Source organism: Oncorhynchus tshawytscha, linkage group LG19 (assembly GCF_018296145.1).
Source record: "Oncorhynchus tshawytscha isolate Ot180627B linkage group LG19, Otsh_v2.0, whole genome shotgun sequence".
NCBI lineage: Eukaryota > Metazoa > Chordata > Actinopteri > Salmoniformes > Salmonidae > Oncorhynchus > Oncorhynchus tshawytscha.
The window spans coordinates 39,796,195-39,821,545 of record NC_056447.1 but is presented as its reverse complement, the minus strand read 5'-3'; the positions used below and the strand labels follow the sequence as shown (position 1 = coordinate 39,821,545).

The following is a 25,351-nucleotide window of genomic DNA, read 5'->3' as shown; positions in this document are numbered from 1 at the left end:
AGTGTCATTATGGAGACAGTGAATGCCAGCGTTCTTTGTGAGGTTCAGAAATGAAGAGAACATTTCCTTGTATTACACACTACTCACATGTTTATAAAAGGAGAAATGAAGGTGGCGCTTGTTAGGCTTTGATGCACACTGTCATTGACTAACTATCAATGTAACTGCAAGACTTTTTAATAACCTCATGTCAGGTTGCAGGCTGAGTACGGACACTGTATGAAGTGACTACTGGCTATCCCTGAGGGAAACTGTTTCCCCTCCTCTCTAGAGAGAATCAGACACCAGCAGCAGCAGAGGAGAGGGGTCAGAGCAGTCCACACACTACAGGGCTCCCAGTGCTGCTGAGGGATGTTAGCTCATACAGGAAACAGACAGCCAATTCACAGGTTCCTGCTCCGCTCCAGTGAGAGGCCACGGAGGATTGCTCTCTGAAGATGGATGGAATGAGGGAGGGCCGGGGAGACTCACATCACATGTGCACAACATGAGGCAGGAAAAGAAGGAGTGAGAGAGGAAAAGAGAGAGGGTTGGACCCGTAAACCAACCACAGGTGTGTTTTTGAGGCTTCAGTTCTCATGGTGTTTTACACAACTCATTTTGAACCATGTGTTTCTTAGTGGCTTTTTACCTGCCAGCGTGTTTCTTCTTCCGTCTGCCCCAATGATGACGTCAAACTCCAACTCGTTGACTGGGTGTGTCCTGGGGTGGACCTCAGCCCTCCACCCTATCCCTGCAAAAACACACCATGGGAAAAATGAGCAAGACAAGACATGTAACGTTCTATTATTTAGCATATGGTTTCACTGAGAACCATGAGGGATGAGAGAGAGCTCTCTGTTAGCACTGTAGCATACAGTAACATGAACACATTGCCCTTCCTTGTTCCCATAAATGTTTGGATGAAGAGCAGTCATGTCATATGATATGGGTCTTCATGCAGTCATTAGAGCAGTCACTTCACAAGGGTCTTACTCTCGTTCTCCTGGTCCTCGGGGGGCTCGATGAGACCCTTGAACTCCACATTGACGTGGATCTCGATGCCCAGCAGCAGGGCCACCTTTAGCAGCATCAGTTGGAGCTGGCGGATACCTGCATAGAGAGTCAGACAGATTAGAGGAGAACATTTATTAGCTTCAACAACTGAAAAGACCACAATGTTACAGCTGATCTATGGTCCTGGAAAGCACCAGAAGTCTTCTCCTCATAGATGATAATGCTGTACACAGTAAAACATGAAATCATTTTCTTAAAGACAAAGTAGGAAATGGGAGTAGGATAGTCTTATCCACTTACTGATATGGTCGATGGCGCCAGCGCAGAACTTTCCGTGGAATTTCTTTGCCCCGAGGCCCCTGAGGTCCTGGATGGAGAAGGGCCACAGGTGGAGCACGTTGTTCCTGGAGAAAGCATCTCTCTTCTCCAGCAGCACCACCTTGGCCCCCAGGAAGCCCAGCTCGATGGCCGTCCGCAGGCCACATGGTCCCGCCCCAATGATCAGACACTAAGGATGTGGAAAATGTAGCATATACAGTACTAGAGCTGGCTGATATTAAGATATTATTGAACACTGGAGATATCGATTAAAGCAAAATATTACAATATTCAACAAGGGCAAATAGACAATATTTGCCCTCGATGCACAATCGAGAGCATCCTGTCGGGTTGTATCACCGCCTGGTACGGCAACTGCTCCGCCCACAACCGTAAGGCTCTCCAGAGGGTAGTGAGGTCTGCACAACGCATCACCGGGGGCAAACTACCTGCCCTCCAGGACACCTACACCACCCGATGTCACAGGAAGGCCATAAATATCATCAAGGACAACAACCACCTAACAACCACCCGAGCCACTGCCTGTTCACCCCGCTATCATCCAGAAGGCGAGGTCAGTACAGGTGCATCAAAGCTGGGACCGAGAGACTGAAAAACAGCTTCTATCTCAAGGCCATCAGACTGTTAAACAGGCACCACTAACATTGAGTGGCTGCTGCCAACACACTGACTCAACTCCAGCCACTTTAATAATGGGAATTGATGGGAAATGATGTAAAATATATCACTAGCCACTTTAAACAATGCTACCTAATATAATGTTTACATACCCTACATTATTCATCTCATATGTATATACTGTACTCTATATCATCTACTGCATCTTTATGTAATACATGTATCACTAGCCACTTTAAACTATGCCACTTTGTTTACATACTCATCTCATATGTATATACTGCACTCAATACCATCTACTGTATCTTGCCTATGCTGCTCTGTACCATCACTCACTCATATCTTTATGTACATATTCTTTATCCCCTTACACTTGTGTCTATAAGGTAGTAGTTTTGGAATTGTTAGTTAGATTACTTGTTGGTTATTACTGCATTGTCGGAACTAGAAGCACAAGCATTTCGCTACACTCGCATTAACATCTGCTAACCATGTGTATGTGACAAATAAAATTGGATTTGATTTGAATATTACAATGTGGATATGGGCACAACCCTATTATATATAGAACAATCATCTCTGAGGTACTTTGAACAAGGATATGAGACAGAAAAATAGTCACACCTTAGAGTTGACACATGCTCGTCCCTTCTTGTACTCCTTCTGGCCTGCCCGCTTGTCTAGCTTAACCCAGAGTGCCTTGGCCTTCCAGTAGTTGAGCCTGGACTTGAGCTTGTGGTAGAAGATCCGGTACTCGCAGGGCTTGAGATCCAGATGGTCACAGAGCTCCTGGAAGGCCTTGAGCGTGCCTTTACAGGTTGAGGCCTGGGTGAAGCGGTCAAACATTACGTGGGCAGGGTTCACCCGCTCCCCTGTGGTGGTGAAGCCTCCAGGATCCCCCATGGTCCCCATGGACCTGCAACCCTCTCAGGGGCCTCTGGTCAGGCCCCAGCCCCTGGCTCTAGCACGCACTCCGCTCTGGTGAGGCCTTAGCTCCCTGCCTCAAGCATCTTCGTTCTGTCAGGGAGTGAGAAGACAAGCACAATTATTACTGAGTTAGGGTAATGTCTGCATATTTCACAAGGTCATCAAGACCCATTACTGAGGCTGATTTGGAACTTAGTTTTTTTTTTTTTTTAACTAGGCAAGTCAGTTAAGAACTTGTTCTTATTTACAATGATGGCCTACACCGGCCAAACCAGGGCCAATTATGTGCCACCCTATGGGACTCCCAATCACGGCCGGTTGTGATACAGCCTGGAATCGAACAACGCTGTCTGTAGTGACGCCTTAAATGATCTTCAATAGGAACTTGCTGGACATACCACAGGTGACAGTGTAGACTCTCTCCTTTATGCTGTTCTATTAATAGTCTAGAAAAAGGAGTGATCCAGCAGGATCTAATGGGATATCATGTTCCGTTCCTGCAGGATATCAAGTCCACTGCATCAGAAACAGGGTATGGAAGATTGGCCTAATCAGCTATAAATGCCAGAACATCAACAAAATCTCCATAGGCTGATTGTTGTAATTCAAATTCTCATGTACAATCTAGCTGATCAGCCTTTGACTGACCCTTCCTTGCCTTTCCTCTCATCACAAGCATCAGTTGTGAGTGCGAGCCATTATGTTGGTGAAATCCCTCTGTGATCAATTACATGACAGCCTTTTTGACATAAATGCAATGCTTGCAAGGGAGGTAGCCTACCTAGCTAGCCAACCAAAGAGTGGTTACCTCAGGTCTTTGTTGCAGTGCCAGTGTTTCCTGACCGTTTTTTTGCTGACTGTGTTTGTTGATTGGCGAGGGCTTCTGTGGCCACAGGACCTTAACACTGTTATCTAGGAATGAGGCCATTGCCACTAGAGACAGGAAGTCCACTGAACACACAGGCCAAACAGGAAAAGCAACAAGGGCACTCAGACTCTGAACACAGGAAGTCATTCCTTCTGTCATCCCAAAACATAACTCCCATTCATTCAGCTTGTGGTGGTTTAATGGCATCAACAGTAGGCACCCGGCAATGTCGCTTGTTTATGAATGTTCACTTTCCTCTGTTCCATTTGTTAACCTGCTAAAACATGCAGTGTGGTTTTAAAATGGTCTTGGTCTAGCCCTTTCACCTTAGGGGAGAGTTCCCTCACACATGTTGGTGTCTATAAATCAGCTGTCAGGTCTGGAATGCCTCTCTGTCTACTCTCTTCAAGACTGGATTCAAGTGCAGACTGTGCCCTTTAACAACAGCCATAAGCCATATTTTATTAGTTCAATGCAGTGCACCGACATGCTAAAAAAATGGAGAAAGCATGAGCAATGCAAACTGGTCAGCAGTGAATGGAAGGAAACAGCTCTGTACTCTACTCGGTTTGATCCAACCATTTTTCTGAGCAATTGATGAGTTGGTGGGTTTCAGGTTCCAGATTTCCCAACCTTTTCAGGTTTTCACTCTCAGAATCTCACTTTTTTCATAGAAAAACACAATTGGATGTTCTAAGTAGGCTACACAACAATGCTATCTAGGAAATGTTTTTTTTTTTAAATTATGTACCTACCCTTTAATTAATTCAGAATTCACCTAGCACTGTTTGGTTACCTGTGTTTCTGTAGCGCACATGTTTTTTAAATTTCACCTTTATTTAACCAGGTAGGCAAGTTGAGAAAAAGTTCTCATTTACAACTGCGAACTGGCCAAGATAAAGTGTAGCAATTCGACACATAAAACAACACAGAGTTAGAAATGGAATAAACAAAACATACTGTCAATAATACAGTAGAACAAATTAAAACAAAAAGTCTATATACAGTGAGTGCAAATGAGGTAAGTTAAGGAAATAAATAGGTAATAATTACAATATAGCAATTAAACACTGGAATGGTAGATCGGCAGAAGATGAATGTGCAGTTAGAGATACTGGGGTGCAAAGGAGCAAAATAAATAAATAAATACCAGTATGGGGATGAGGTAGGTAGATAGGTGGGCTGTTTACAGATGGGCTATGTATAGGTGCAGTGATCTGTAAACTGCTCTGACAGCTGGTGCTTAAAGCTAGTGAGGGAGATGTGAGTCTCCAGCTTCAGAGATTTTTGCAACTCGTTCCAGTCATGGGCAGAAGAGAACTGTAAGGAAAGACGACCAAAGGAGGAATTGGCTTTGGGGGTGACCAGTGAGATATACCTGCTGGAGCGCGTGCTACGAGTGGGTGCTGCTATGGTGACCAGTGAGCTGAGATAAGGCAGGGTTTTACCGAGCAGAGACTTGTAGATAACCTGTAGCCAGTGGGTTTGGCGACGAGTATGAAGCGAGGGCCAACCAACGAGAGCGTACAGGTCGCAATGGTGGGTAGTGTATGGGGCTTTGGTGACAAAACAGATGGCACTGTGATAGACTGCATCTAGTTTGTTGAGTAGAGTGTTGTCATCTATAAAATAGCCTCCATCACCGAAGTCGAGGATCGGTCGGATGGTCAGTTTTACGAGGGTATGTTTGGCAGCATGAGTGAAGGATGCTTTGTTGCGATATAGGAAGCCGATTCTAGATTTAATTTTGGATTGGAGATGCTTAATGTGAGTCTGGAAGGAGAGTTTACAGTCTAACCAGCCACCCAGGTATTTGTAGTTGTCCACGTATTCTAAGTCAGAGCCGTCCAGAGTAGTGATGCTGGACGGGCGAGCAGCGATCGATTGAAAAGCATGCATTTAGTTTTACTTGCGTTTAAGAGCAGTTGGAGGCCACGGAAGGAGAGTTGTATGGCATTGAAGCTCGTCTGGAGGTTAGTTAACACAGTGCCCAGCGAGGGGCCAGAAGTATACAGAATGGTGTCGTCTGCGTAGAGGTGGATCAGAGAATCACCAGCAGCAAGAGCGACATCATTGATGTATACAGAAAAGAGAGTTGGCCCGAGAATTGAACCCTGTGGCAGAAGTAGTTGGTAAACCAGGCGAGGCAATCATTTGAGAAACCAAGGCTGTAGAGTCTGCCAATAAGAATGTTGTGATTGACAGAGTCGAAAGCCTTGGCCAGGTCGATGAATACGGCTGCACATTAATGTCTTATCGATGGCGGTCATGATGTCGTTTAGAACCTTGAGCGTGGCTGAGGTGCACCCATGACCAGCTCTGAAACCAGATTGCATAGCAGAGAAGGCACGGTGAGATTCGAAAATGGTCAGTAATCTGTTAACTTGGCTTTCAAAGACCTTAGAAAGACAGGGTAGGATAGATATAGGTCTGTAGCTGTTAGGGTCTAGAGTGTCACCCCCTTTGAAGAGGGGGATAACCGCTGCAGCTTTCCAATCTTTGGGAATCTCAGACGATACGAAAGAGAGGTTGAACAGGCTAGTAATAGGGGTTGCAACAATTTCGGCAGATCATTTTAGAAAGAGAGGGTCCAGATTGTCTAGCCCAGCTGATTTGTAGGGGTCCAGATTTTGCAGCTCTTTCAGAACATCGGCTATATGGATTTGGGTAAAGGAGAAATGGTGGGGGTATTGGCGGGTTGCAGTGGAGGGTGCCGGGCAGTTGACCGGGGTAGGGGTAGCCATGTGGAAAGCATGGCCAGCCGTAGAGAAATGCTTACTGAAATTCTCAATTATAGTGTATTTATAGTGGAATTATAGTGGATTTATGTGATGGAGTTTGCAAAACAAATGCCCACTGGATTAATGCAAATAATCCTGATATGATTCTGCCAGGTATGCTAGGAGAGCAGAGTCCCTGCCCATCTTCTGAAAACACCCGAAACCCTACCTCTTCAAAGAGAAGCCCACAGACGTTCTATTCATTCTATTTCTATGGCAGAACATGCAGTCAGAAGCGTACATGTTACTATTCAAAACGGTTCCATCCAAAATTCCATGACCATCACAGCACCAGTGGTGGCAACAGTTTAGCAGCAGCGGTGTGCCACAGCTAAATTAATACAGGGGAAAACACTGCTGACCTTGGACCATTAGTGTCAGACAAGACTAGATTGTGAGGCAGGTACATGGGCTCCAAATCGCTGTTTCGCACCCTGCCAACTCCTCATCGCTGTCAAAACAACTAAGCTCTGGATTTGGCTCTCCCTCCCAGCTCTGGAAGAGCAGCACCGGCAGAGGTGGCCTCTCCACATTGGCCCCCTTATCCCTTTGCTCAACACCACCTCAATGCTTGTGCATTCCCTTAAATACCTCAAAGGGCTCCTTGAGAAGGCTTTCTGCACCTGTGGGTTCAGTCTGTGTGGGTTCACCTGCATAGGTGGACTGGTTTAGTTCCTCCCTGTAACTTGGATAACCTCTGAAATATACCAGCAGCAGACTAGAACTATATAGTAGAACTATGAACCAGGAAGTATCTATTTCTGGGATTCTCGTTTCATACAAGGTGTATGTTTCCTCAAACTGAATGTAGTGGAACTTCAAAAACACCTCTGGAGTTAGTCCTCAAGTTCCAAAAATAAATCTTGGCTGAAAACAGGGGGTCAGAATAAGACTTTAAACAGCACATGAGAGGGGAGAGGAGAACAGTCCCACTACTGGAACACTGAGGTCAAGAAGAACCAGAAAAGCAGAGTAAACAATTCCCAGATTTCAGTGGACAAAGTATCTTGGTCTCCTTGTTTGCTCTGGCAGGACAATATCACCCTTTTGAGACTGGCTGGAATTGAGCCGAGCCTGAAAGTTAACTTTAGAAGCGCTCACTGTGGTAATTCCCACACTGACTCACTGCTCACAGGGACCAAAGGATTTACTCTCAAGGTCCTGGAAACCCAAACCGCGAGGCTCTAGTCTGGAGGAGGACACATCATGCGAGACCAGAGGAGGAGCAAGGAGCACTCCCCCAGAATTACAGCTCCGTGGCACACTTCACCGCACTACAACCCAGAAATGACTCAAGTTTGGGCAGGGTGGGGGTGGTTGCTGGGTGATTCAAGCCAGACAGTCAACACAGGATGTGCCATGTCACCGGTGTGCAGTATGCTAGTGTGCTTCCAGAGAAGCCTATAATTAGATGGGCTAGAGCAATGTGGATACTCATATTATCCACGCCACAGGAAATGCTATGCATGCATCTCTGTTACATAGAGTACACATAAATAAAACTCAGCACATTAAGAACTAGCCTATCACATTTCAGTGTCGGGAACTTTTACAGCACCAATTACGAATGGGAGAAGGGCATTGGCATTAACAAATCATTGACATTATAGAAATAGCTAAGTGACATCAAGAGTGAGATGCAATGCAAACAAGTCAAGCTTTTCTCAAGATGAAGCCTGTGAATCAATATGTTTATTGTGTAGGCCTATTCAGGTGTCCTTAAATCAAACCCCCAGCACAGTGTTTCTATGGGTAAGAAATAGAGGTTGACCGATTAATCGGAATGGCCGATTAATTAGGGCCGATTTCAAGTTTTCATAACAATCGGAAATCTGTATTTTTGGACACAGATTTGGCCGTTTTTTTTTTGTTACACCTTTATTTAACTAGGCAAGTCAGTTAAGAACACATTCTTATTTTTAATGATGGCCTAGGAACAGTGGGTTAACTGCCTCGTTCAGGGGCAGAACGACAGATTTTCAACTTGTCAGCTCGGGGATTCAATCTTGCAACTTTACAGTTAACTAGTCCAACGCTCTAACCACCTGCCTTACATTGTACTCCACGAGGAGCCTGCCTGTTACGCGAATGCAGTAAGAAGCCAAGGTAAGTTGCTAGCTAGCATTAAACTTATCTTATAAAAACAATCAATCATAAATCACTAGTTAACTACACATGGTTGATGATATTACTAATTTATCTAGCGTGTCCTGTGTTGCATATAATCGATGCGGTGCGTATTCGCAAAAAAGGTCGTTGCTCCAACGTGTACCTAACCAAACATCAATGCTTTCTTAAAATCAATACACAGAAGTATACATTTTTAAACCTGCATATTTAGCTAAAAGAAATCCAGGTTAGCAGCCAATATTAACCAGGTGAAATTGTGTCACTTCTCTTGCGAGCCCCCTGGCTCGTTGCGAACTAATTTGCCAGATTTTTTTTTTTAACGTAATTATGACATAACATTGAAGGTTGTGCAATGTAACAGGAATATTTAGACTTATGGATGCCACCCGTTAGATAAAATACGGAAAGTTCCGTATTTCACTGAAGGAATAAATGTATTGTTTTTGAGATGATAGTTCCGGATTCGACCATATTAATGACCTAAGGCTCGTATTTCTGTGTGTTATAATTAAGTCTATGATTTGAGAGAGCAGTCTGCCGACCATCGCTCAGTCACCAGCAGGCTCGTAAGCGTTCATTCAAATAGCACTTTCGTGCGTTTAGCCAGCAGCTCTTCGCAATGCTTCAAGCATTGCGCTGTTTATGACTTCAAGCCTATCAACTCCCGAGATTAGGCTGGTGTAACCGATGTGAAATGGCTAGCTAGTTAGCGGGGTGCGCGCTAATAGCGTTTCAAACGTCACTCGCTCTGAGACTTGAAGTGGTTGTTCCCATTGCTCTGCAAGGGCCGCAGCTTTTGTGGAGCGATGGGTAACGCAGCTTCAAGGGTGGCTGTTGTCGATGTGTTCCTGGTTCGAGCCCAGGTAGGAGCGAGGAGAGGGACGGAAGCTATACTGTTACACTGGCAATACTAAAGTGCCTATAAGAACATCCAATAGTCAAAGGTATATGAAATAAAAATCGTATAGAGAGAAATAGTCCTATAATTCCTATAATAACTACAACCTAAAACCTAAGCAAATTAACACATTCATATGAGGTTGGATTACATCACTCTGATTAGCAAATAGAGCGGATTACATGTTTGAATGGAGATCCTCGCTGTCCATTGGTTGTTTGACATTTAACCTTTATTTAACTACGCAAGTCAGTTAAGAACAAATTCTTATTTACGTAAGACGGCCTACCCTGGCCAAACCCTAACAACGCTGGGCCAATTGTGTGCGCCGCCCTATGGGACTCCCAATCACGGACGGTTGTGATACAGCCTGGAATCGAACCAGGGTCTGTAGTGACGACCTCTAGCACTGAGATGCAGTGCCTTAAACCACTGCGCCACTCGGGAGCCAAAACATGGAGTGGACTTTAGAGACATTCATTCATGACATATATTCTGCCGGTTCAGAGGATCTTGGAGAGATGGTCTGAGGTCCCAGACACAATAAACAAACAAAGTGCCCAGGCTTCAACCTAAGACTAAGTGTTCATTCCCCACAGCAGATGATCAACGCCTTTAGACTGAGAAAGGAGCAAAGAAACCCTCAATCATCCAATTTCTCCCTCCTCCTTTACCTCCTTCTCCTTTTCCAGATTCTGCATCCCTTTGTCATTCCCCTCTCTCCTTTGTTCCAGAAAGAAGCGTTCTCCTGGTGAACTCCGTGACGGGAGCCTCCAGAGACTGTTCCGGAAAGGGCTCCCCATGCTCCAGACACTCTGCTGTCTGAACTAAAACACAGCATGATGTCGTCAGGATGTCATCCCCTCCACAGAGCAGTCAGGTGGTGTAGAGGAAGTGAATACCACTCCTGGGGGACCAGAGGAACCTGGGTAATCACAGTGGTACAGCTAGTGTGTCATCACACAATCATCTCTGCTGACCTTCTCTTGGTGCTCCTGGGATGAGGCTGTTTAAGGTAGAGTAGTCTCAGTGACAGACGAATAGCTAACCAGCGCATGCAAAATGTGATTCTAGAGGGACTGGGAACTGAAGCAAAATTGGACAAAGAAGAGATAAATTAGGATGTCAGGACACAAAACATGTTTCATTCTTGCGCACATTAGGCCTATGACTGTCCTTTTCTGAGCAAGAAAAAAAGGTTTTATTTTCATTGTTGGACATATAATACCTTTTTTTTTAAAGCAGGAAATCAACTCCAAGTGATTTTAATGTAAGAAATCTGTTCAAGTATTCCCACGCATAATAGAGACACACTTGATAATATACTAACATAAGCAAGGTTTGTGTTTTAGTCAAACATCTGTTTGGGATTCTTGCGGTCAATTTGTAGTCTACAAATGATTTGTAATCATGTTCCTGCCCACCGACCATCCGCTCAGCAATAATTTTTTTATAATAATTTTTAAAATCTAGTTGATGATCCCTGATATACAGGGTCAGTTCCAATACCATATTTACAATGTGCAGGTATACTGGAGTGATGGAGGCAGACATGTAAAGGGGTAAGGTGACTAGGCCTCAGGTTATAAAATAAACAGTAGCAGCAGCTTGTATGTGTTATGCAGTTATGGGGCACATACAGACTATGGACCTGGACATACTACGTAAGTTCTGTATCATTCTTTGCACAAGTCGCTCTTACTGGACCTATACTGGGCTTTCAAAGGGAAACCCAGGAGCGAGCTCCCCAATGATGCGAGCCTACCAGACAAGCTAAATGCCTTTTATGCTCGCTTCGAGGCAAGCAACACTGAAGCATGCAAGAGAGCACCAGCTGTTCCGGACGATTGTGTGATCCCGCTCTCCGTAGCCGATGTGAGCAAGGTCAACATTCACAAAGCCGCAGGGCCAGACGGATTACCAGGACGTGTACTCAAAGCATGTGCCAACCAACTGGCAAGTGGCTTCACTGACATTTTCAACCTCTCCCTGGCTGAGTTCATAATACCTACATATTTCAGACCACCATAGTCCCTGCGCCCAAAGAAGCGAAGATAACCTGCCACTGATGTGAGTGCTACGGGGCAGTAGCCATGAAGTGCTTCGAAAGGCTGGTCATGGCTAACACCATTATCCCAGAAACCCTAGACCCACTCCAATCCGCCCCAACAGATCCACAGATGACGCAATCTCTATTGCACTCCACTGCCCTTTCACACCTGGACAAAAAGGAACACCTATGTGAGAATCAAATGTTATTAGTCACATGCACTAAATACAACAGGTGTAGACCTTACAGTGAGATGCTTACTTACGAGCCCCTAACAAATAACACAGCTTTAAAAATACGGAAAATAATAAAAGTAACAAGTAATTTAAGAGCAGCAGTAAAATAACAGTGAGACTATATAAAGGGGGGTACCGGTACAGAGTCAACGTGCGGGGGCACCGGTTAGTTGAGGTAATATGTACATGAAGGTAGAGTTAAAGTGACTATGCATAGATGGTAAAAACAGAGAGTTGCAGCTGTATAAATTGGGGCGGCAGTGTAGCCTAGTGGTTAGAGCATTGGACTAGTAACCGAAAGGTTGCAAGTTCAAATCCCCGAGCTGACAAGGTACAAAATCTGTCGTTCTGCCCTTGAACAGGCAGTTAACCCACTGTTCCTAGGCTGTCATTGAAAATAAGAATTTGTTCTTAACTGACTTGCCTAGTTAAATAAAGGTAAAAGAAAAAAGAAAAGAGGGGGAGAGGCGGGGCCAATGCAAATAGTCTGGGAAGCCATTTGATTAGATGTTTAGGAGTCTTATGACTTGGGGATAGAAGCTGTTTAGAAGCCTCTTGGACCTAGACTTGGCGCTCCGGTACCACATGCCTTGTGGTAGCAGAGAGAACAGTCTATGACTAGGGTGGTTGGAGTCTGACAATTTTTAAGGCCTTCCTCTGACACCGCCTGGTACAGAGGTCCTGGATGGTAGGAAGCTTGGCCCCGGTGAAGTACCTGGCCATTCCCACTACCCTCTGTAGTGCCTTGCAGTCGGAGGCTGAGCAGTTGCAATACCAGGCAGTGATGCAACCAGCCAGGATGCTCTCGATGGTGCAGCTGTAGAACCTTTTGAGGATCTGAGGACCCATACCAAATCTTGTCAGTCTCCTGGGGGGGATATCTTCTGAATTGGAAAGCAATTGTTAATTAAATTCATCCCAACCTGGACTATGGATTTGTTAGGGAACTCAGTCACTGACATACGGGAAAATAATTCATTAGCCTACAGTAGTAACTGCAAATCTCTTAACTACTCATGGGGAATATTTAGCAGCAGCAAATGATTACTCTTAACACATTTCTATTAGTAACAGGAGCCATGTAATTTGATTGTGTGGCCAGTGTGTGTTTGCTTTGTGGTGTTATGCCTCCACGTGCTCGATTACAGGAGCCTGCCAGGCCAGTCAGTCACCTGGATTAGGCTACCTCTCAAATCTCAGCTCAGACACCACAGCCCTCCTAGCTTCTAACATGTCTTGTTGGTAGTGGATTGTGAGTAAGTCATAAATTCACTTGGTTACATGGTTCTAGGGATATTGGACTATCTTTCAAAGCATTTGCATACTTTACTGCAATAGTAGGGTGTGTGGTGGCGTATCTTCAGGTACTCATTAGATTAGAGGCCTACAAAACCCAATCTGAAATTTGGGCGCAAACAGAGCCACACAGCGAGTAGTTTCCTAGTTTCCAAGGCTTAGTCATGTCAACTGTGGAATGGTGGAGCCGTAGAGGAGGAGGCCTCAGCCTCAGACCAGGAACATGTTTGCTTTTCATCATCTGTAATCCTTTTGTTTGAGAAAGAGTCAATTATTATGTGGGCTGAGCCATAATACTCCTCCTTACCAATAATATTACAACAGACTCTCTCTGTTGGTTTCCATCGTGAAATATCTCACTTGCCAGTCAGAGAGGATTCAAGTTTCCCGTGACCATGTTCATGATACAAAACAAACACAGAATGTTAAAAACCCTCCAGGTATCCTTAACTCCCTCTCGCCACTTAGGCTAAAACGTACGATTGATAGGTTAGGAGGTCCGCACATGAACAGTAGCTAGGCTATATCCCACAGTATTATGACATATCTGCATAACACAAAGCAGCTAGTCTAAACTCCATTGGCTTTCATAGTAGTCATGCATGGGAACCTACAGCTCTCTGCACTCTACTCCATTATTGTTCTTCATATTAATTACAAAGCCACTGTTTAAACTTTGGAGAGCCTCAGCAAATAGCCAGAATTCCAGGCCGCTTGGCTGGGCGCTAAAGATAACCACAAATGGCACAGTAAATCATACAATCTTAAGAATGAGGAGTGAACTGCACTGTAACATTTCATGCATTTTAGGGTGAACTGCAAGATTTCGGGATGTCAAAATCCTTGCAGAATTTATGTTTATGACCGTCCAGAGCCAAATGTGTTGTCTCCTGCCACGAAGATGGATTTTCTAAGTAAGAGATCTTAAAAGCAGCAGTTGATGAAATACCTCTTGGTTGAAAACTTGTTGGAGAATAAATCAATAAATGCAGTCAACTCACAGCAATGTTACAATGAGCCATGGAAAGTTCAATGGACATTTCAGTAGGTCCCAAATATGAACAAATGTCCTGCATTACAAACATTGGCAAATGGACAATGTAAGTCTATTGGGGCTATCAAGCTGACAATGTTATTCTCATTCGAAAGTGATATTGCAACGATGATAATTCCATGACAACAGGGTCATGATCAGTAATGTAGTGACTAGCATTGTACCGCTCAGGCCTCCGACATGTCTTTCTCGTGCCATACACAGTCCCAGAGCACACCAGAGACATAATCCTGCAGCCTACAGTTCACACACACATACTAGCTTTAATCCCGCTGCGTGGGTGGAGTTATGAGCAGCTCAGAGGGTAGAAAACCAGTAGACCTATGGTCCATCATGGAAGGACCAGAGAGACCGAGAGAAGCAGACCCCACCGGCCCTCTGCCCCCAGGGCCCTGGATCTCTGGGCCTGTGACCAGGGCAGCTTTGACCCGTTGGACCCCACCATGACCTGTGACCTCAGGTCATATGGACAGACAGGCAGTAAAACAGCTGTTGCCCCAGCAGGCCTCCAGGCAGCACTGGAAAAGTCTCCTCTCACAGACTGTTTGAGAGAACCAGGCCCAAGTTCACTGTTATTATTCCAGTAAGAGGGAATGGTTGGGCCAGGCTTCATAAAGCCAGGAATAGCCCGTTTCCAGCTAATGTTTGAGCTCAAGGAATCTGTCTTAGCACACTCATTTGTTGGGATAAGTTATTAACATGTCACTACGGAGTTGTCTTAACAAAGAGTAGACACAGAAGACAATGCAAGGCTATATCCCCTTCTCATCAATCAATAGGAAAAACCTGCTAAAGAAAGAATCTACCCTCACCATACCTAAGCAGCATTGGAGTGTTAGGCCACCTCTCATTAGAAAGCTTCAAGCCAACAACAGGCCAGACCAACTTGGCCAAGACGGAGAGGAGAAGTGGGAAAGGACTGGTTTAACTTGTGAATGGCTTTCCTAAGAGTAAGAGGACTTGCTGCCAGCTGCACTCAGCGCAGTACCACACATCCTGAGCCATAGGAAGAGAGGTTTTCCTGTGTGAATGGAGCAACGCTGCTGTCGATTAATTCAAATGGGAAGGTAACCAAAGCCCTGCACTGTGCAGAGCCATGAAGCACGCTGATAGCTTTACCTGAAAGCATGAAAACCGATTCCTACTGAATTACTCTTGAATCCCAAACTGACTTTACGGGCTGCAGGCGCTAGTTAAATTGACGCTTGGCCAAACGTGGTGTGAAGAAGCCTGCAGGTGACAAGTTGGTTCTTCACGTTTTCTGTCGTGAATGTAACTCAAGAGTTTTGGGTGTTTTTGTACATCTGCACTAAGTTCATTTCAAGTGACTGAACATAACAGAATTCTGACTTGAGAAAGTGAGCCTATATCAAATGTGACCACACAATGGAAGAAGCATAGGCCTTGTTGTCTTGGCAGCTGTCACAGTGGTCAGGAAGTCAGCGCATGCAGTTTTGCACCTGGAGAAAATAATCCACATGATCTTTAACAAAACATTGGACAAATAGTCAACCTACAAAACAAAGCCTCAATCCTAATCAATCTGTGGAGTCCCACTCGTTGACTCACACCCCTCTCCTGGCATCCCCCACTACTGTCGCTAAGGAAGTGAGGAACAGGATGAGGGGTGAGTGAAAGGAAGTGACAGTGTGCTTTGATGAGCAGTGGACGACAATGGGGGGAGGGTGGCAATGGACTGGAGCTGGGGGAAGGTTATCTCTGAGACACACAATGGTGGGCAGAACACAAAACCCTGAGGGAAGGAGGGATGGGCCACCATGGGTTTGGAGGGAAAGTCTGACATTCTGACAAGCAGGGACATTTTTGTTAATCTGTTCCATTCTTTTCTTTAGATAAGGTAAAAGAGCCAAGGGCACCTTCAAATGCAGAGTTAGGGAATGTGAAATATGGTGGTCTCAAGAGGCAAAAGGTTTACATGAGAAGAGGGGCTGGAGTTCGAGGAGTGTGGTGGGAGCAAAAGTTGCAGCTGTTTGCAATATAGCCTGATCGAAATATCACATTCACCTTATAAAGTGTTCTCTTACATCAAGGACGGAACATTTTAAAAGTGAACTGAAAAAGTGTTGGATGCATGTGACCTGACAGGCAGCGTCGGCCTCCATCTTGAAGGGTATATCTGCTGTGTACTAAACCCTGGGCTGGCACTGCTCCCTGGCGTCTCTGTGCACAGGCATGCTATAATTAATCATGTAGTCTTCAGGGTTTGTCGTTTAGATTTCATCAAAGCACACATAAATAATCAGCCAGGGTATCTTATTAAGAGGTGAGGTCACTAAGCTTAGTGGTATAGTATATAGTCTATTCCAGCATGGCATTGACTAATGACAGTATAACAGAGATCATTTCAGGAGTCACTCCTCCTGCCTGCACAGGTAAGTCCACTCCTGCTGAATACTTTCACTGACATGTACCCTGCATTCCAACAGGGGGAGGTTCCAAGCTTGCAATACGACTTATATTGGAAAAAGCTCCCGCGCCTTGAAAGTATGCCTTGAAGAACATAATTCCAGTATTAGATGTCAAGATAATCACCACACCAGTTTCGAGACACTTTTTAGAACAAAATTATTCTATTAATGAATTGCGGTGTCAGGATGGAAAAAGTTCATCCCCACATAGGTGATTACCACAACAAATTACTCCAAAGAGAAGCCATGTGGATATATTGTATAAAATATATTCTGTATCTCCACATGGTTTAAACAAAGAATTAGATTTCAAATTTAGACTTCTACAAGAACACTGTCCAGATCAGATATTGCATGTTGTTTATGAGTTAGCCCCACATATTTATGAATGACTTTAGTCTGATGGTCTTTGTGGTAAGCCATTTATTTTATTTCACCTTTATTTAACCAGGTAGGCCAGTTGAGAACAAGTTCTCATTTGCAACTGCGACCTGGCCAAGATAAAGCAAGCAGTTCGACATGTACAACAACAGAGTTACACATGGAATAAACAAACATACAATCAAAAATACAGTAGAAAAACCTATATACAGTGAGTGCAAATGAGGTAGGATAAGAGACGTAAGGCAATAAATAGGCCATGGTAGCGAAGTAATTACAATATAGCAATTAAACACTGGAATGGTAGCATGTGCAGAAGATGAATGTACAAGTAGACATACTGGGGTGCAAAGGAGCATCATAAATACATAAATAAATACAGTATGGGGATGAGGTAGATTGGATGGGCTATTTACAGATGAGCTATGTACAGGTGCATTGATCTCTGAGCTGCTCTGACAGCTGGTGCTTAAAGCTAGTGAGGGAGGTAAGAGTCTCCAGCTTCAGAGATTTTTGCAGTTCGCTCCAGTCACTGGCAGCAGAGAACTGGAAGGAGAGGCGGCCAAATGAGGAATTGGCTTTGGGGGTGACCAGTGAGATATACCTGCTGGAGCGCGTGCTATGGGTGGGTACTGGTATGGTGACCAGTGAGCTGCGATAAGGCGGGGCTTTACCTAGCAGAGTCTTGTAGATGACCTGGAGCCAGTGGCTTTGGCCACGAGTATGAAGCGAGGGCCAGCCAACGAGAACGTACAGGTCGCAGTGGTGGGTAATATATGGGGCTTTGGTGACAAAACGGATGGCACTGTGAAAACTGCATCCAATTTTTTGAGTATAGTGTTGGAGGATATTTTATAGATGACATCACCGAAGTTAAGGATCGGTCGGATGGTTTGGCTGCGTAAGGGAAGGATGTTTTGTTGTGAAATAGGAAGCCGATTCTACATTTAATTTTGGATTGGAGATGTTTAATGTGAGTCTGGAAGGTGAGTTTACAGTCTAGCCAGACACCTAGGTATTTGTAGTTGTCCACATATTCTAAGTCAGAACCGTCCAGAGTAGTGATGCTGGACGGGCGGACAGGTGCGGGCAGCGATCGGTTGAAGAGCATGCATTTAGTTTTACTTGCATTTAAGAGCAGTTGGAGGCCATGGAAGGAGAGTTGTTTGGCATTGAAGCTCATCTGGAGGTTAGTTAACAGTGTCTAAAGAAGGGCCAGAAGTATACAGAATGGTGTCGTCTGCGTAGAGGTGGATCAGAGAATCACCAGCAGTGAGAGCGGCATTATTGATGTATACAGAAAAGAGAGTCGGCCCGAGAATTTAACCCTGTGGCACCCCCATAGAGACTGCAAGAGGTCCGGACAACAGGCCCTCTGATTTGACACACTGAACTCTATCAGAGAAATAGTTGGTGAACCAGGTGAGGCAATCATTTGAGAAACCAAGGCTGTTCAGTCTGCCAATAAGAATGTGGTGATTGACAAGAGTTGAAAGCCTTAGCCAGGTCGATGAATACGGCTGCACAGTATTGTCTTTTATCGATGGCGGTTATGATATCGTTTAGGACCTTGAGCGTGGCTGAGGTGCACCCATGACCAGCTCTGAAACCAGATTGCATAGCGGAGAAGGTACGGTGGGGTTTGAAGTGATCGGTAATCTGTTTGTTGACTTGGCTTTCGAAGACCTTAGAAAAGGCAGGGTAGGATAGATATAGGTATGTAGCAGTTTGGGTCTAGAGTGTCTCCACCTTTGAAGAGGGGGATGACTGCGGCAGCTTTCCAGTCTTTGGGAATTTCAGATGATATGAAAGAGAGGCAGATATATTTTTAAAAAGAGGGTCCAGATTGTCTCGCCTGGATGATTTGTAGTGGTCCAAGTTTTGCAGTTCTTTCAGAACATCAGCTATCTGGATTTGGGTGAAGGAGAAATGGAGAGGCTTGAGCGAGTTGCTGTGGGGAATGCAGGGCTGTTTACCCGGGGTAGGGGTATCCAGGTGGAAAGCATGGCCAGCCGTAGAAAAATGCTTATTGATATTCTCAATTATAGTGGATTTATCAGTGGTGACAGTGTTTCCTAGCCTCAGTGCAATGGGAAGCTGGGAGGAGGTGCTCTTATTCTCCATGGACTTTACAGTGTCCCAGAACTTGTTTGAGTTTGTGCTACAGGATGCAAATTTCTGCTTGAAAAAGCTAGCCTTAGCTTTCCTAACTGCCTGTGTATATTTGTTGCTGACTTCCCTGAAAAGTTGCATATCACGGGGGCTATTCGATGCTAATGCAGAATGCCACAGGGTGTTTTTGTGCTGGTTAAGGGTAGTCAGGTCTGGAGAGAACCAAGGGCTATATCTGTTCCTGGTTCTAAAAGTTTTGAAAGGGGCATGCTTATTTAAGATGGTGAGGAAGGAACTTTTAAAGAATGACCAGGCATCCTCTACTGACGGGATGAAGTCAATATCCTTCCAGGATACCCGGGCCAGGTTGATTAGGAAGGCCTGCTTACTGAAGTGTTTTAGGGAGCGTTTGATAGTGATGAGGGGTGGTCGTTTGACCGCAGACCCGTTACGGATAAAGGTATTGAGGCAGTGATCGCTGAGATCTTGGTTGAAAACAGCAGAGGTGTATTTGGAGGGCAAGGTGGTTAGGATTATATCTATGAGGGTGTCTGTGTTTAAGGATTTGGGGATGTACCTGGTGGGTTTAATGATAATTTCTGAGAGATTGAGGGCATTAAGCTTAGATTGTAGGATGGCCGGGGTGTTAACTTCTTGGATGTAGGGGGCGCTCTTTTAATTTATGGATAAAAAAACGTGCCCGTTTTAAGCGCAATAGTTTGTCACAAAAAGATGCTCGACTATGCATATAATTGGCAGCTTTGGAAAGAAAACACTCTGACGTTTCCAAAACTGCAAAGATATTATCTGTGAGTGCCACAGAACTCATGCTACAGGCGAAACCAAGATGAAACTTCAACCAGGAAATGGGCAGAATTTTTGAGGCTCTGTTTTCCATTGTCTCCTTATATGGCTGTGAATGCGCCGGGAATGAGCCTGCCCTTTCTATCATTTCTCCAAGGTGTCTGCAGCATTGTGACGTATGTAGGCATATAATTGGAAGATTGGCCATAAGAGACTACATTTACCAGGGGTCCGCCCGGTGTCCTTTGTCTAAATTGGTGCGTAATCTACAAGCTGCACGCAGTCATCCAGTGATTGAGAGGAGACTTTCAACGAACGATATATCATGAAGAGATATGTGAAAAACACCTTGAGGATTGATTCTAAACAACGTTTACCATGTTTCAGTCGATATTATGGAGTTAATTTGGAAAAAAGTTCTGCGTTTTGATGACTGATTTTTCGGGGTTTTTTGGTAGCCAAACGTGACGCACCAAACGGAGCGATTTCTCCTAAACAAATAATCTTTCAGGAAAAACTGAGCATTTGCAGTCTCCTCATTGAAAACATCTGAAGTTCTTCAAAGGTAAATTATTTTATTTGAATGATTTTCTGTTTTTTGTGAAAATGTTGCCTGCTGATGCTAACGCTAAATGCTACGCTAGCTGCGCTAGCTCTTACACAAATGCTTGTTTTGCTATGGTTGAGAAGCATATTTTGAAAATCTGAGATGACAGTGTTGTTAACAAAAGGCTAAGCTTGAGAGCTAGCATATTCATTTCATTTCATTTGCGATTTTCATGAATAGTTAACATTGCGTTATGGTAATGAGCTTGAGGCTGTATTCACAATCCCGGATCCGGGATGGCTCGACGCAAGAAGTTAAGCATGTCCCAGTTTAGGTCACCTAGCAGCACTAGCTCTGAAGATAGATGGGGGGCAATCAGTTCACATATGGTGTCCAGGGCACAGCTGGGGGCAGAGGGTGGTCTATAGCAAGCGGCAACGGTGAGAGACTTGTTTCTGGAAAGGTGCATTTTTAAAAGTAGAAGCTCCAATTGTTTGGGTACAGACCTGGATAGTAATACAGAACTCTAATGAATTGATATAACGTATCCAAGTGAGGACACCTAAGGCAATTGATTCATGAATTGCCCTTTGTGCCAGCTCCCATACAATTCTGTATTTCTTGACCGTTAGATGTCATGCTTTAGTCAGATTTTTTAGTCCCCAAATTTTGGGGAAAATTCAGGTGGAAACTTTCCGTGGGAATTAACAGGAATGCAAATTAATATTAATACCATTTAAATATAGATTTTGTTTGCATTGGATATATTTACCATATTTCCAAATCATGTCCAATCAATTGAAATTACCACAGGTCTACGATCAAGTTTTAGAAACATCAAGAATGGTCAATGGAAAGCGGAGGTCAATTTCAGGTCTCATTGCAAAGGGTCTGAATACATATGTAAATAATGTGTTTTTAATACGTTTCCAAAAAAACTGTTTTCTCTTTGGTATTATGGGGTATTGTGTGCAAATTGTTGAGGAAATGTTTTTATTTAATCCATTTTAGAATAAGGCTGTAACGTAACAAAATGTGGAAAAATGGAAGGGGTCTGAATCTTTTCCTGACCACACTGTATAGACCTTTAGGATAATTATGAACGTGTTTTCATTTGGAAATTACAAACTTTTTAGGCACGCTCAGGTTGACTTTCCCACAAAAATCACCCATGTCCAGAACAACTGACAATATGTACTGCTCTCAATGGGAATGCACACATTTTCATAACATTTTTAAAAATTTAACAATAATATAATTCATTGATACTAGTCTGGTACTGGATAAGAATACCTCATTGTTTCTTGACATGATCAGTTATTACTTCGACTGCCACATTAACTGCATGGTAGGCTGCTTGAACAAGGTGTGTCCTTTTTTCATGAGTGAAAAGGAGACATGACTCAACACAACAAAAAAACGGTCTTGACTGACCTCATTTGGAACACGTGGCCAATTTAAAAATGAAAGATGGCGGCTTGCTCAATAAATTCCTGAGGTAGCCGTTCCAAAACATAACATCAAACATAACAGTTACCGGCACAGACATGAGCATCAGACTTAAGAAATCTCCTTTTAAGGCAAACCAAACACACAAGACAAAGTTTCCATGTGAAGTCCATTGTGTCAGTTAGGGAGTGTGTTTGAAACGGTCAGTAGCCTACAGGGATGGTTTTTCTGAGGAGTCAAGTCACCATGCTTTTCAGGCAAAATTTGACAGTCACTTCCAGCTGTTCACTTCCTCCACTGCAGGAGTTGACTTTAAAAACGTCCTTTCATCTCCCTGGTGTTTACTTCTGTATCCCACGCAGTCACTTTCTGTGGCCACAGAGGTCAGAGGGTGCACGGTCGCAAAACATTTTGCAATAGGTGTTTTAGTCCATTTTCCCTAATGAACACGAAGTGTGAAGTGGCATGGGGGGACGGGACAAAAGAGAGAGAGAGAGCGAGGTTAGGCGGTATACCGTATTTGGAAATAACCACGGATGGATTTTCAATACTGTCAAGCGTTGAAACTATTTTTTGGAAGACTTTCAATACATTTTAATATTTGTAGCTATTTTAAGTAAATACCTGCAGTCAACTTGTGCAATGCGTTAGGAGAAAGCAGATTGTGTTCTTATTTCACTGCTCACATTATGAAGCGTACTTTGTTCTCGAGCAGAGAAAAATAGGCTGGCTACACTGAGAAAAATAGCCTACTGGAGAAAAGTAGCTACACATCAGTCAGAGCGCTGTCTGCTGATAGAATGCCCATTTGTGAATTCTCATCCGGTTTAGAAGTGCAACTGAAGCACAAAATTAGTCTAATGCCGAGTATAAATTATAATAAGATGCATTTTAGATCTTTGATTACAAAACGCAGCAAGATATTTCTTATGCATTTAATCTTTTTTTCCCTGCGTGAAAACGCAGAATTATGAATCAACACAGCCCCTAGTTAAACTTGCTATCGAAGTAAGTGGCTGAATTAATAAGGTGACAGTGCATCATATGCTGTTGCGTTATGCCGTGTTTAAGAAGGCAAAGCCCTTTGGATGAGTTATTTGTACAGAGCCACTGCTATCTTCATTTCCTTGTATTTTTTCCTCCTCTCCGTTCTCTGCTCCTCCCCCCTCTTTTCCAAGCAGATTAGGCAGGCCCCTTGTCCTAGTGCCTCCAGACTAGAGGTCAACCGATGAAATCGGAATGGCCGATTAATTAGGGCCGATTTCAAGTTTTCATAACTATCGGCAAAAATCGGCATCCAAAATTACCGATTTCCGATTGTTATGAAAACTTGAAATTGGCCCTAATTAAGAATTCACAAAGAAAATGTACAGACCTTTATTTAATTTTTATTTAACTAGGCAAGTCAGTTAACCTGTTATGACTGCAATCCCCCTATCGGGATAAGTGTCATCAACAACCGCTGAATAGCATAGCGCTACATACAATAAATATCAATATAAATAGTGCAATATAGGAAAACACAGCTTAGCCTTTTGTTAATCCACCTGTCGCGTCAGATTTTGAAATTATGCTTTACAGCGAAAGCAATCCAAGCGTGTAAGTTTATCGATCGCACGATAATCATTATGTACACTTAGCATCAGGTAGCTCAGTCACGAAAATCAGAAAAACAATCAAATTAATCGTTTACCTTTGATGATCTTCAGATGTTTTCACTCACGAGACTCCAAGTTATACAACAAATGTTCCGTTTGTTCCATAAAGATGATTTTTATATCTAAAATACCTCTGTTTGTTTGGCACGTTATGTTCAGAAATCCACAGGAAAGAGTGGTCACGACAACGCAGACGAAAATTCCAAATAGTTTCCATTATGTCCACAGAAACATGTCAAACATTTTTTATAATCAATCCTCAGGCTGTTTTTAACCTCTTGCTCCTACTTGAGACGCAGACGTCCCATCTAGAGCTCTGGAAATGCAAATGCGCTACGCTAAACGCTAATAGTATTAGTTAAAACGCAAACGTTCATTAAAATACACATGCAGGGTATTGAATTAAAGCTACACTCGTTGTGAATCCAGGCACCAAGTCAGATTTGTAAAATGCTTTTCGGCGAAAGCATGAGAAGCTATTATCTGATAGCATGTAACACCCCAAAAGACCCGTAGGGGATGTAAACAAAATAATTAGCATAGTCGGCGCTACACAAACCGCACAATAAAATATAAAACATTCATTACCTTTGACCATCTTCTTTGTTGGCACTCCTTGATGTCCCATAATCAATACTGGGTCTTTTTTTCGATTAAATCGGTCCATATATAGCCTAGATATCGATCTATGAAAACTGTGTGATAAACGGAAAAAAATAGCGTTTCATAACGTAACGTCATTTTTTTAAAGTTAAAAAGTCGACGATAAACTTTCACAAAACACTTCGAAATACATTTGTAATGCAAGTTTAGGTATGAGTACACGTTAATAAGCGATAAAATTCATCAGGAGGCGATGTAAATTCGATAGGTGGTCGTCTGGAAAAAATGTCCGGAAAAAACTCAACCAATACATCCAGTTGGAGGTCGGAGGGAATCGGTTCCCTTGGGTCGGTTCGACCAAGAATCAAATCCGAAGCAAATGAGAAGACTCTAGACATCCTGTGGAAGCTGTAGGTACTGCAACCTCGGCCTCATTTAATACGGTTCACCTTTAACAATTCCTGGGAGTGGCGCATGGATATTTTTTTCCATTTTCAGTGATCAGATTTTCCTGCGCTTTTCGATGAAACAGACGCTCTGTTATAGTCACAGCCGTGATTTAAACAGTTCTAGAAACGTGAGAGTGTTTTCTATCCACACATACTAATCATATGCATATACTATATTCCTGGCATGAGTAGCAGGACGCCAAAATGTTGCGCGATTTTTAACAGAATGTTCGAAAAAGTAGGGGGTTGACTTAAGAGGTTTTAAAATATATAATTGATTATATATCAACCGCAAATGTCTTTCACAGTAGGAGAGGGGAAAACAATGGCTGTCCAAATTCTGTTACGCAAGCAAAACTCATGTGACCAATTGGCTCATTTCTGGCTAATTTTTCAAAATAAAAGCCTGAAACTATGTCTGAAGACTGTTGACACCTTGAGGAAGCGATAGGAAAAGGAATCTGGTTCATATCCCTTTAAATCCAGCAAAGGGGGGCTATGGAACATGGAGTTTTCAAAATAGAAGCCACTTCCTGTTTTGATTTTCCTCAGGGTTTCGCCTGCAATATTAGTTCTGTTATACTCAGACAATATTTTGACAGTTTTGGAAACTTTAGAGTGTTTTCTATCCAATACTACTAATAATATGCATATATTAGCAACTGAGACTGAGGAGCTGGCCGTTTACAATGGGCACCTTTTTATCCAAGCTACTCAATACTTGCGT

The 25,351-nt window shown here is 43.5% G+C and overlaps 1 protein-coding gene across 30 annotated transcripts in view; it reads right to left on the bottom strand.

The window, feature by feature from the left end:
• Nucleotides 1-25,351, bottom strand: part of LOC112218753 (protein-methionine sulfoxide oxidase mical3a) — a 146,334-nt gene that overhangs the window by 82,736 nt on the left and 38,247 nt on the right. For all 30 annotated transcript variants that reach the window (XM_042301660.1, XM_042301661.1, XM_042301667.1 and 27 more), the window contains 4 exons: nucleotides 2,578-2,970; nucleotides 1,297-1,504; nucleotides 976-1,092; nucleotides 632-733 (listed from right to left, as the gene is read on the bottom strand). In XM_042301660.1, coding sequence (XP_042157594.1) covers nucleotides 632-733; nucleotides 976-1,092; nucleotides 1,297-1,504; nucleotides 2,578-2,865 — 715 coding nt within the window. In that variant the 5' untranslated portion in view covers nucleotides 2,866-2,970. The remainder of the gene's footprint in view (nucleotides 1-631; nucleotides 734-975; nucleotides 1,093-1,296; nucleotides 1,505-2,577; nucleotides 2,971-25,351) is intronic.